At 47.3% G+C, this 12,751-nt stretch overlaps 1 protein-coding gene across 3 annotated transcripts in view; it reads left to right on the plus strand.

Annotated features, from left to right (window-relative positions):
* The window catches only part of ELP2 (elongator acetyltransferase complex subunit 2), a 964,760-nt gene that overhangs the window by 293,883 nt on the left and 658,126 nt on the right, over positions 1-12,751 (plus strand). For all 3 annotated transcript variants that reach the window (XM_078687686.1, XM_078687687.1, XM_078687688.1), the window contains one exon: positions 9,211-9,366. In XM_078687686.1, the coding sequence (XP_078543812.1) occupies positions 9,211-9,366 (156 nt within the window). The remainder of the gene's footprint in view (positions 1-9,210; positions 9,367-12,751) is intronic.

A 12,751-nucleotide genomic window follows, 5' to 3' on the forward strand; every position in this document is an offset into this window, starting at 1 on the left:
AGCCAAGTTTCGGTTAGGAAGATGGCGTCAGGAGACCGCTCGTCTAAGAGCAGGAAGATTTCTGCGCTGTGTTTTGGTAAAGACCTGCAATTCAGGAGCAGTAAGGTGTAGTTTTGCTGGGCCGACCTGAGTCGAGCGGGTCGGAGGTTAGTGTTGCAGTGTAAACAGTGAGTGGGGAGGATCAGAGGATGGTGTTGATGAAGGCAACTCTCTTTCGTGGGGGGTTTAAGTGTCAGAAGGGCAGCAGCGCTATATCGAGTCTTAGGAGGGAGGCCAAGGGGATTGGCCCCTGTCCCCAGCTGGACGCGGACGGGCTCAGACGGGCTTGCCTTTGGCACGCGTCCGGCCCTGGCACATTTTAAAGAGGAGAGGAGAGGGGGCGTGGCCTCTGGCCGGTGGGCGTGGCCTCGCGGCCCTCGCTGATGGCAGCAAAAAGCTTGTTCAACCCTGCGGCAGCGTTACCATCGGCTGCGCGGTGGTGTCGGCGATTCTGAAGGAGGGGGGAGTGCTCAGGGCTGAGTGAAAGCTACAGGTAAAATAACAGTTTTACAAGATAACAGTTTTTTAAAAATGCGCTAATCTCCCGGCTTCCGCCTCAGGAGCTTCTGTCTGGCTAAATGCGTGCTTTGGGCTCAGCGCGTCTTAAGTAGTGGGCGGGGGGGCGTTGCCTCTGGCCACTGGGCGTGGCCTCGCGGCCCTTGCTGATGGCGGCAAAAAGCTTGTTCAACCTCGCGGCAGCGTTAACATCGGCTGCGCGGTGGTGTCGGCGCTTCTGAAGGAGGGGGAGTGCTCAGGGCTGAGTGAAAGCAACAGGTAAAATGACAGTTTTACAAGATAACAGTTTTTAAAAAATGCGCTAATCTCCCGGCTTCCGCCTCAGGAGCTTCTGTCTGGCTAAATGCGTGCTTTGGGTTCAGCGCGTCTTAAGTAGTGGGCGGGGGGCGGGGCCGGTGGGCGTGGCCTCGCGGCCCTCGCTGATGGCGGCAAAAAGCTTGTTCAACCCCGCGGCAGCGTTAACATCGGCTGCGCGGTGGTGTCGGCGATTCTGAAGGAGAGGGGAGTGCTCAGGGCTGAGTGAAAGCAACAGGTAAAATGACAGTTTTACAAGATAATAGTTTTTTAAAAATGCGCTAATCTCCCGGCTTCCGCCTCAGGAGCTTCTGTCTGGCTAAATATACTGTATAGTAAATATACAGTTGAAATATAGTATGGATCATAATGGTATATGCACTTTGTTTTGACTTACAGTATTGTTGCAGAGAAATGCAATGCTTTGTTAATACAGTACATAGACTTTCAGAAAAATACAAGGTAAGTTACTTTTTAGATTACTTTTGTTACTCAGTGTAGTATACCTGGATACTACAGTGGGATATTTCCTGTAAACAGGTAAGTAAAAGCGTTTTTGTTAAATAGTACACTTTAAAAGAATTCATTTAGGTTTTCAAACTCCATACTTGGCAACTTTTCCAAGAAATACAGTCAATATTATCCTATGGAGGATAATAGTTTTTATCGATTTTAGGGTAAGTATTCAGTAGTGGGAGTTGAGGTTCTGGGGTGGACTCGGGGGTCCCCCAGGGTCAGGGACGCATTCTTGTTACACCCTCAGCGGCACTAGGGCAGCCGAATGCAGAGTGCTAAGGCCCAATGTTATCCAATAGTGGATAGGGGGCCTCTGATAGGTGGCTGCTGATGAGCAGGCCACCTGGTTGTGGGAGCCAAGTTCCTCGCCTTTAGCTCAGGGCAAGTGGGGAAACCGGCACTAGGGCGGCCAGGTGCTGTTTTGACATCGGGCGCTCTGTTTGCAATGGGGAACCTCCGGTTTGGCAAAGGCACTGCAGGCTTGGGGACGAAGGTCTTCTGGGTGCGACCACCACTTGGAGAGGTAAGTTGGAATCTTGGGGCTTGGTTAGGCAAAGTCAGTTTGGCCACCCAAGGCAGTGGGGCGTCGGGTGCAGGGGTGCCTTTTGGGGTCGGATCTTCTTACTAGCTCCTGGTCGCGGTTGGGAGAACCTTCCGGATTTAGGCTGCAGGAATTGGCTGGAGATTTGAGGCAGGTCAGGGATCGCCAGATCTCGGACCAGGAACGAAGGGGGGGGTCTCCTTGTGGTGTTTGCCCACTCGAGCTCGGGCCATGGACGGTGGGTTCAGAGTTGTGCGGTATCCGGCCAGAGGTTGGAGATGAACAAATTCGGTGTTCGCGGAAGATACAGTCTTTGTGGTTGAAGGCAGGCAGGTCCTCTGGGGTTTTCGAGGTTGCTGGCTGCAGGACACTCCGGGAATTCGCAGGAGTAGGTTCAAGGTGGAGACAGGCTGGTAGGGCTTGGGCCAAGTCAGTGGGCGTCTTCCTCTTGTTAGCTTCTGCACGGCTGTTTGGTTCTTCTTTTTCTTTTCTTGTAGTTTCTCTGGTCTGAGGGAGCAAGACTGAGTTTGTATATTCTCCTAAATTTAGCCTGTGAAGTCATAGGAAGGATTCTTAGAGTGACTGCTGTACATGTAGATGTGAATGTCATATACAAGGTATTAGCTTTCTGGTTTCAACATACATTTTCTAAGGGTAGGGATAAACAGGATGTTAACAGTATTGGTTATTTTGTAGTTGTACAGAAGTGAAGTAGAAACTATGAATATAAAGAAAGAGTGTAATCTCAGAGCTTGAGGTAGGGGTAGAAATGCATACATATGTTTGAGATCCTTATTTTTCATAGGTATAGTTTTCAGGAATTACCAGTTTCATATCGAAGTACAGAGTGTTGGTTACACGGAGAGAGTGGTCCGGTATATCCATTCACAATCAGTTATGCTGAGCACTCTCAATGACATAAGATATTTCTTTGTTCTGTAAAGACACACTACATTCAGCAGACCTCATTGACCAGCAGACGTGGTGAGGCTAAATGGTGGAGTCCTGGGTTTCTATTCTCTCTTACCCTATTTCCATTTGCCCTTTTAAGCTTTTACCACTGGCTCTCGTAACCCTGTATATGGGGCTACAGGTGGGGTAAATGAAAGACAGAAAAGACATCTGTTGTGTGCACATATTCATCCTTTGGCAAGCACTGCTTGCTCACAGCTGAGGCATGCTGTGACATGTACTTCGTCATGCTGTGCTGCACAACTTTGTTGGATAATCAGTATTTCTCACTCCTGCTCCTGCAAAGTATTTCTTTGGGGTTCATTCGTAAGATGAAGAATCTGCAGAAAGATGTTTACTCCAGTATTGGAACTTTCATAGATTCCCATGCTTGAATCATTCCCCGTTGTCGAGATGGGAGTCCCCGCTATACATAAAATTGCAATAGAAACCATTACAAAAAAAGAAACTAGGCCTAGGCCCATTCTAGTTTTGCAACATATCCACATCTTTTTGTAAAAGAGACCAAATAAAACGAACAACCATTCAGATTAGCCTCACCCTCTAGAACCTTCCTTAAAGAACCTCAGGCCCACAGATTTTCTACTGCATGTTGTGCAAGGAAGTCTCCACTGAGCTCTGCTCAGTTTTTTCCATACAACTTTATTTCTACAGTGTTTTCACCAGTTTTTCTACAAGACCTGCTTGGACTACGTGTAAACATGTCTGACAAGGAGAAGAAGGCCCTCTTTAAACCATGTGCTACCTGTTCTAAGTAAATAAGTTTATGTGGAGGACAAGCACAAGGATTGTATTTACTGTCTGTACCCAGACCATATGGCAGCTGACGGCAAGATTCGCCGGACCTTCTCGACAAACACTTTGTGAGACCGTGAGGGACGTCTCTTGACCTGGCTCCAGAAGCTTAAGTCAAGGAAGGAGCCAGTCTCTAGTGATAGTGATAGACCTCCTCTGCTTCAATCTTCTAGGAGGTCTCTGAAAAGGGGAACGTCTTCTCTTTCACCTTCTAAAGAGCGTCCCAGTCAAGCCTTGAAAAAGACCTCTCATAGGTCTGAAGGGAGCAGTTCTATCAAATCTCCTCACTGAGGTGTAAAGGAGAAGGAAGGACTGTTAACAGGAGTGGCATCAGAGAGGTAGTCCAGCTCAGTTCCTCCATCTTCTCCTCCGGCAGCCTTCAAAAAGCCCTCATCTGTCTCTTTTGATGGCAAGCCGGTGAGGAAAATTCACTCGTCGATGACACTGTCTACGACTCTGTCAACGAAGGCTTCAAAGGTACAGTCTAATTCCTCGTCTCCTTCAGTTCTGGCTCCGTCGACGAGCGTCTCCTTCGCCTACGCTGCATGGCTCAGCGTCTACGGCATCGACGCCAGTGGTGGCAGCTCTGTCGTTGATGATAGTGTCAATGACTTCGATGTCGACACTGATGACGACAGCTGTGGTGACAACGGCAACCACATCTACGACGACGATGGCAGCATCTGCTGCAGTGGTGACGACGATCTCAAAAATGGTACCGTCAATGGCGTTCATGTCTTCATCGACTACCCTTACATCGTCGACGACTTCGTAGACGAAGGAAAAAATTGCTATAGCTATCAGACAACGCCAAATTACCCCCAGAAGGGTGACACCTCTACCACCTGCACTCCTCCTTGAAGAGGAGGGATCTGATGATGATGACGGGCCATATGGATATGCGCATAGCCCATCTCAGTTGCACGTTAAGTGCCAGAACACAGACTCTGAGGAAGAATACGTTGAGGAGCAGCAATATGATCCTCCCTTGGATTTCCACAGGTTTACCCGCAACAGATGGTCTCTATGCCTTCCTCCCTACTAACAGACTTGCAATATATGCTTTCGGACTATAGAAGGAGATTCCCAACACAATCTCCAGCTCCGGTTGGGGTGCCAGTTACAGCTGTTCCACCTATGCTACCGTCTACCCCTCAGTTGCCACCGCCACTACCACTGCCCGTTGTTCCGGATACACCGCCAATCGTCCCTCTCATCCAGGATGATACCTCTGATGAGGACCAGGGCATCGTCACTCTTCCAGATCCGGACACGGAGTGGAATGATTATATTATTCCTGATCCAGCTTCGCCTTCACCAGCTCCAGTGGATTCTCCCCCTGGAGACATAGGGGGTTTCCATAATTTGAGAGAGCGGCTAAGAGGTTCGAACTGCCCATGCCCACGGTGCAGTCCGAATGTTTCCATGCGACTTCAAAGAACCTTACAGAAAACCAGTTCGGACCATTCCTATTGTTGGTCATGTCTGGGACGAGGGTTTAAATGTGATGAGAAATCCAGTCACAGTGCTTCCAGTGCTGCCTGCCTTGAAAAGAAATATAAAGCCCCTGACGATAGCCCGGCCTGCCTGGTCAGTCAGCCTAAACCGGACTCTGTCATCTCCCAGGCGGCCCAAAGGATTTAAAAAAATCCTTCAGCTCCCCTCACAACACCTCCAGATAAAGAGGGCAGACGCCTGGATGACGCTGGCAAGAGGTTCTCTTCCATGTCTAGCCTGATGGTCAGGGCTGCAAACGCCTTAGCAATACTTCGTCGCTACGATCGCCAGATGTGGTGTGACCTTTTCCCCTATCTGGATCAATTGCCGGAAGATGCGAAAGTGGAGGCGAAAAAGATTCTTCAGGAGGAAGAGAGAACCTCTTCAGAGGTAATTGACTGTGCAATGGACATGGCAATTACTGCGTTCCGCTCTCTAGCGGGAGCTGCTGTCATTCGTCGCCAAGGCTGGCTTCGAGCTACATGGTTTCATCCAGAGGTCCAAAACAAAATCTTGGATCTTCCCTTTGATGGGGAGGCGTTCTTTGGGAAGCACATTGATGATGCACTCCAGGATATTAAAAAAAGACACGGAAACTGCAAAATCCCTAGGGACTTTGCAATACCACAAGGTCCCCTTTCATGGGACGAGAGGCAGAGGCCCTCCTACCTACAGAGGAGGATACCAGCAACAACGGTATTCTACATATACATTAGCCTCTCAATCTTATTGCCCGCAATATAACCAGCGGCAGGGTCAATCATCCTCTTTCTCTAGATCGAACAACAGAGGACAACAAGGACGCCAGGGGAAGGACTCCTCTAAGGGTCAATAAAGGCATGCTGGCTCTTACTACTGGAAAAACAAATTCTGCAGCACACTTATAGGAAAATTCAGGTCAAAGCGATGTCTCAATGGACATGGACTGTTCCTTCTCCTCCTGTAACACTAGTGGGAGGCAGAATCACACATTACTTCCACAACTGGCAGCAAATAACATTGGATCATTGGGTTCTGAACATCGTTCAATACGGTCATACTCTGGAGTTTGTCCATGCACCACCTCCCAGAGCCCCGCGCACTACTGATTCAAAACATCTTCGTCTTATACATCTAGAAGTCCATCAAATGCTCCTGAAAGGGGCGATAGAGCTGGTTCCTCTCTCACAACGGGGAGAGGGTTTCTATTCCCGGTTCTTTCTAGTTCGGTAGACCTTGGAGAAGTGACGCCCTTTTTTAGATCTGAGGGAGCTCAACACCTATCTCATCAAACAGTCGTTCCGAATGGTTCCCTTGCAAGATATCCTTCGACTCCTCAACTCAGGAGATTATATGGCCACATTGGATCTAGAAGACGCATACTTTCATATACCCATCCATCCAGCCCACAGGAAGTTCCTTCGCTTCACAGTAGCCAAGAGCCACTTTAAGTTCAAGGTCCTACCATTTGGACTCAGATCTGCTCCGCAGATCTTTACAAAAGTTTCTAGCTCCAGTGGCAGCTTTTCTGCAAAAGCAACAGCATCAGGTTTTCCCTTACCTGGACGATTGGTTGATAAAAACCCATTCCAAGCAGGTGGCAGAAGAATCAGTTGCGATGTGAACACACCTTTTCGACAACCTGGGACTTTCGCTCAACACCGAAAAGTCGACTCTATGCCCTTCCAGGACAGCCCAGTTCCTGGAAGCCATTCTGGACTCGTCCCTCAACAAAGCCTTTCCGTCCCTGGAGTGGCAAGAAAAGCTGATGGTCATGGCTCGTCTACTCATAAGTAGACAGTCACTTTCTGTTCACCTCTACAAGTCCGTCCTTGGGTCCATTTCCACCTGAATTCCACTTCCTTTGCAGCCGATTCCTTCACTGCTGACAATGTCCCAGGGCCAAGTTTGACACCCGGATCCTCGATCTCTGCAGTTATCGGCATGGCTCCTGAGCACCGAGAATTTCTCGGTTTGACCCTTTCGGCAGAATGTAGAGACGTACTTGCTCAGGCATGAGCTCCAAGTACCAACAAAACCTACCACCTAAAGTGAAAGCGTTTCTGCCATTGGTGACAGCAGCAGGGCATTCATCCTATTGCTTGCGCACCGCATGAGGTTCTTCTTTAGATTCTTTCATTAGCGAAAGCAGGGCTGGCTTACTCTTCCATCAAAGTTTATCTTGCCACCATCTTTCACTTCAGATGCACATCTTCTGGTCCTTCCCTCTGGTCGGCAAGGATAATTAAACAGTTTCTCAAGGGCCTTTTCAGAGTCTTCCCTCCAGTCAAGCCTCCACCTCCTTGGCACCTTAATCTGGTTCTCACCTAGCTCTTGAAGCATCCCTTTGAGCCTATTCATAGGGTGGACTTGAAACTCCTCTCCTGGAAGGTGGCTCATCTTCTAGCTTTAACTTCAGCCAGGAGAGTAGGTGACATACAGGCACTCACCATTCAGGAACCTTTTCTCCAATTTAAAAAGGGGACAGGGATACTCCGTACCAACCCAAAGTTCATACCGAAAGTGCCTTCTGACTTTCATTTGAATGAGCCGGTAATACTAAAAACGTTATTCCCTCAACCTACTACTACAGCGGAGAGAGCACTCCACTCACTGGACATTCAGGGGTGCTTGAAGTTCTAGCTTCAACGTACTAAGGACTTCAGGAAGTCACCTCAGCTCTTTGTGGCTTCCAGCGCCCCTCGTAAGGGTTTCCCCTTTTCAAGCTGGGGATTGCTCGCTGGATTACCAGCGCGATCCAGTATAGTCACCGAGCAGTGGGCAAGCCCCTTGAAGGTCTGATCCGTGCTCACTCCACGAGGGCGATTTCTTCTTCGACAGCCCTCTTTGCTGGAGTGCCTATCTGGGACACCTGCAGAGCAGCAACCTGGAGCAGTACTTATAGATTTACAAGACACTACTGCCTGGATTCTTCAACGCAGATTGATACAGCAGTGGGCGAGGCAGTCCTGAGGAACCTCTTTCATTAAGTGGTGCGCTTTCCCTGTCAACCCTACTTCAGTTTCTTCTGTTTAAGCTCTTCGCACATTTTTTCAAGTCATTTGCTTGTTTCTTCCTTTTCCTTATGTTTTCTAATGTGTTTATTTACCATAGACTTTGTCATTTTGATGAATTGGCTACTTCTCCAGTATAGATTCATAGATTCCCATGCGACCTCCCCTGGGAAAGCTCAGCCTTCAGCATCTTCAGTTATATGGTTTCACAATGGCTACGAAAATCTGAGAGTCTGAGGTTTCCTCAGGAAGGTTCTACAGGGTGAGGCTAACCTGATTGATCTGGTTGTTCATTTTATTTGGTTACAAAACTAGATGGGCCTAGACCTAGTTTCTTTTTTTGTAATGGTTTCTATTGCTATTTTATGTATACCGGGGACGGGGAATGATTCAAGCATGGGAATCTATGAAAGTTTCCAATACTCGAGAACCAAAGTTACAGGTAAGTAACTTGTTTTTCCCCAACAGAAGAAAAGTCCCATACCTCTGGTAACGATATTTCTGGTGAATACATAATCTTCCTGCTGAATTCTTATTGCTCCCCACCACTGGGAGTTAGTGCAGTGATTGAAAAGATGCCAAGGTATACAAACATATTGAATGCTATATTTGTCACTGTCATTGAATCCTTCTTGATTCTGTCCTCGTGCCTCTAGAGGCATGAAAAGTATTCAGGAATTGACGTTAGCATGTCAGGTGGTGTCTAATATACTTCGTGATGTGTGTGGAGACCTACTTGCCGCCTAAGCTGACTGCCTCCAATCTGAAGTCTGGAAGGATTATTTGTATGGCGAGGAATCTGCATGAAGAATACTTATCCACCTGAGATATTTTTACCAAAGGTAAATAACTTATTTTTCTTTCCCTCATTGTAATGTCTGTAACATATCTTATATGTCTACGTTTATACCTTTTTTTGTTGCAATGTTTTGAGAATGTTGCAGGAAACATGTAAACAGGTCATTTCTGGTCCGTTTATTTGCAAACGGATTAAGAGTCCTTTTGATTTGCCACCCTATCTCAAAATTTCTTTATCTCTACACGCAGATGGAAATCTTTTTTTGGCAAGCTGTGCGCAAGATTGCGTCATAAGAATCTGGAAGATCTACTTGAAGGCAGAAAGACATCCTGAAAACCTGAATTACAGCGAAAGTGTCGGTAGTATCAAGCTGAAAGAAAAGATTCTGTTTCTTAAAAGTAAAAGTAGGTTATGACTGAAAAAATCCAAAAGTATTATTTGAACAATTGTATTTATTTTCTTAAACAATCCAGACACGATTTGCCTTTTGTTATCTGTGAGCATTAGTGCCAAAGCCAGTGGACAGTCTCAAAATAAAAATAAAAAAGATTTATAATATGAAACTTACATTGGCAGTGCACTTCATGGGAGGGGGAAGGGAGTGGTCATCAGAAGATACAAAGTGATCAGGTTCAGTTCAACATTTTCCTCAAATGACCCCTCGTAATCCAAGTGAATTAGTATCCATCTGTGTAATCATGTACACGTTCCTTCACATACTGTCTGGCCCCAAACAAATAATTGTACTTTCAGCGCCACCAGAGAGCTCTTCAATTTCAAATCTTCAACAACTGATTCATAGCAATGGACAGAAAGTAGTAGTCTTCAGTCATTCATTAGCAGCTCCTTTGTTAGCATTGAGGGAACTACATTGTGTCGGTCATCTCTTTCGTGTGATGAGTGCGTGGAGTTCTCTGCTCGCATCCTGCATGCATTCTTCTCACACAGATTGACCTCCACGATTTGGAAGTTCTGAGTGGCTAGAACTTCTGTTACCATGCTGTAATTCCTGACATTTACTTCAAGTAAGATTTAAGCAACACAGAAGGGGGAATAACACTCCTCTGAGCAGGTGGTACATGTGTGTTCTGAAGTCAGTGGGGTAGGGTTGAAGAAGGAAGCCGAAGATGTTGCCTGGTCGAGTAGAGCATTACATGCTCCTCCCTGGCCTTGGCAGATGTTCAGACAAGAACCATGAGTCGGACCTGAGTCCCACTGCAGCCCGCCCCTTTCCCAAAGTGATTTTACCTGCTGGGTTTTCTGGCTGGTAAAATGTAATCCAGTGTTCCAACAGTGGAGTTGTAGTGACCCCAGCCTACTTCTAATTGTGCGGAGCAAAATTCCACATAGGAATCTCACTATACGCAACTTGTAATCAAGGCCAAAATGTCAGGGTTACCGGGATCAGAGCCACCTCTCCCCCTATATGATCCATTTCTGATTCGTACCTTAATGCTGCTGGAATCACTAAACAGCAGACTTTGTGGTTGATTTTTCCTATGTTGGAGCAAACTTTCTTGTACTTCAGATCAGAAATGCAGGGACTAAAATAACACCTTAGTGGGTGTACTTTAAATGTTTTTAGATATTTGATTTGAGTGAAATGTTTGAGCTGTGCAAAGTCAGTTCCTAAATATTTTTTTAATTGTCAATGGTTGTACTAAATGGTCAGCATTTCGTCTCTATGTACGGAGTTTAGAATTTGTCTAATTGCCAGGATACAAGTTGAGGGTGAATACAAGAGGATGGCTGGCATACCCCTATTTATAAGGAGAAGGTTTTTATTACGCGTGAACTACTAGCAAATGCAACTAACTACTAGTTCATTGGCAAATTCTACGTGGAAAGTACTTTTGGTTAGAAGGTCAAGTGAGTTAAGAACTTTCTGCACTCCAATATGATTCCTGACACAGTGGACTCCGATTTTCATTCTTCCAGGGTCAATAAAAATAAGATCAATACGTTTTGGAATAGTGGCAGCTGTTATTTGCGGCACTTTTTAAAAACATTATGTTCGAGGCTTGTGTTGCTGTAGATACAAATGCTTGGCCCACTTCTGCCATCTTGTGTTGGGTTTGGATGTGTGCAAGTTGTTTTTCTTTGAAAAAGTGTTCCAAGTTACCAGGTAGTAAAGTGACTCCTCCTCTCAGTATTAATGTGTATGGGCATCGATTCCATTGTTAGATTGTTTTCTTTAAGCCGTCTGGTTCGCACATGTTTGGTGGCGTTTCGTTTGAGACCGCTTCGGACTCCCTTCTTTCTCCATTAGTCAGTATTATTGGCGATCTAGTTTCCCTTCATTTGTATCGAAGTAAATACTGAAAATCTCACTGTTGGTTCAGTGCGCTTCAATTGCGGCCTTCGGGCCTTCCACATTAAAGCCTATTCTTTCTTCCATCGGCTTCCATCCACAATGCGTTGCTAATGGAACTGACTCACTTTTGTTTTTACCCCTCCTGCCGCACAAAATATCTGAGGACCGACCTCCATCATGTTTGCAACCCATGTCTGTCCCCCGATTACAGAGAAGAAGACGGTGAAGCTTGTCGATCTTTACAATCGAAAAAGACATTGAGGGACCGTCGGGCGCGTCGCAGAGAAATGCTGCGCAGGGAGATCGAGGATACACCCGACATCCTCAGGCAATGAGATGTCGAAGAACACGAGGAAGAAATCATGGAAGTCTCTGCGTCTCAGAAAGAGGCCCTCTCCAGTCAAGAATCTTCATCCGAATCAGAGACGGAAAGAAGTCTCCAAATTGGAGACATTTCTCTGGGTCCATGTACTGAGTACACATGCCCCTGTAAAATTTAGTGAGAGACACTAAGTTGGGACAGAGTGAATATACAGCTTCTGGGCCTCCACTGCCAAAAGGCCATGGAAGGCACTATACAACTGATGCGGATGCCCCCGCCCTTGGGCTCTGCTCCAAAAATTAAGCCCAAATTGCCAAACTCTGCTTTGGTCTGACCATCTTCGGTTGCAAGCCATTCCACTCATTCCTTGGCTCCCAGCACCCCAATCAATCAATCAATCAATGTACTTGTAAAGCGTGCTACTTACCCGTGAGGGTCCCAAGGCGCTGAGGGGGGGGGTTGTGTGCTGCTACAGGTTTTGAGGAGTCTTCTGAAGGTGAGTAGGTCTTGGGTCTGCCGTATGTGGTTGGGGAGGGTGTTCCAGGTTTTGGCGGCGGGGTAGGAGAAGGATCTGCCGCCGGAGGTCGTTTGTTGGATGCGGGGGACAGCGGCGAGGGCGAGGCTGGCGGAGAGGAGCTGGCGGGTGGGGGTGTGGAAGCTGAGTCTGCTGTTCAGGTAGGCGGGTCCAGTGTTGTGAAGTGCTTTGTGTGCGTGGGTGAGAAGCTTGAAGGTGATCTTCTTGTTGACTGAGAGCCAGTGTAGGTTTCTCAGGTGGGGGGTGATGTGGCTGCGGCGGGGGATGTTGACGATCAGTTGGGCGGAGGCGTTTTGGATGCGTTGTAGTTGTCGTAGGTGTTTGGCTGGAATTCCTGCGTAGAGTGCGATTCCATAGTCCAGTCTGCTGCTGACGAGGGCCTGTGTCACCGTTCTTCTTGTTTTGGTTGGGATCCACTTGTAGATTCTGCGGAGCATGCGGAGGGTGTTGTAGCAGGAGGAGGAGATGGCGTTGACCTGCTTGGACATGGAGAGGGAGGAGTCGAGGGTGAATCCTAGATTGCGTGCGTGGTCGGTGGGTGTTGGTGCTGTTCCCAGTGTGGTCGGCCACCAGGAGTCCTCCCAGGCTGAGGGGGTGGATCCGAGGATGAGGACCTCC

The sequence above is a fragment of the Lissotriton helveticus genome, chromosome 4_1 (assembly GCF_964261635.1).
Source record: "Lissotriton helveticus chromosome 4_1, aLisHel1.1, whole genome shotgun sequence".
Taxonomy (NCBI): Eukaryota; Metazoa; Chordata; class Amphibia; order Caudata; family Salamandridae; genus Lissotriton; species Lissotriton helveticus.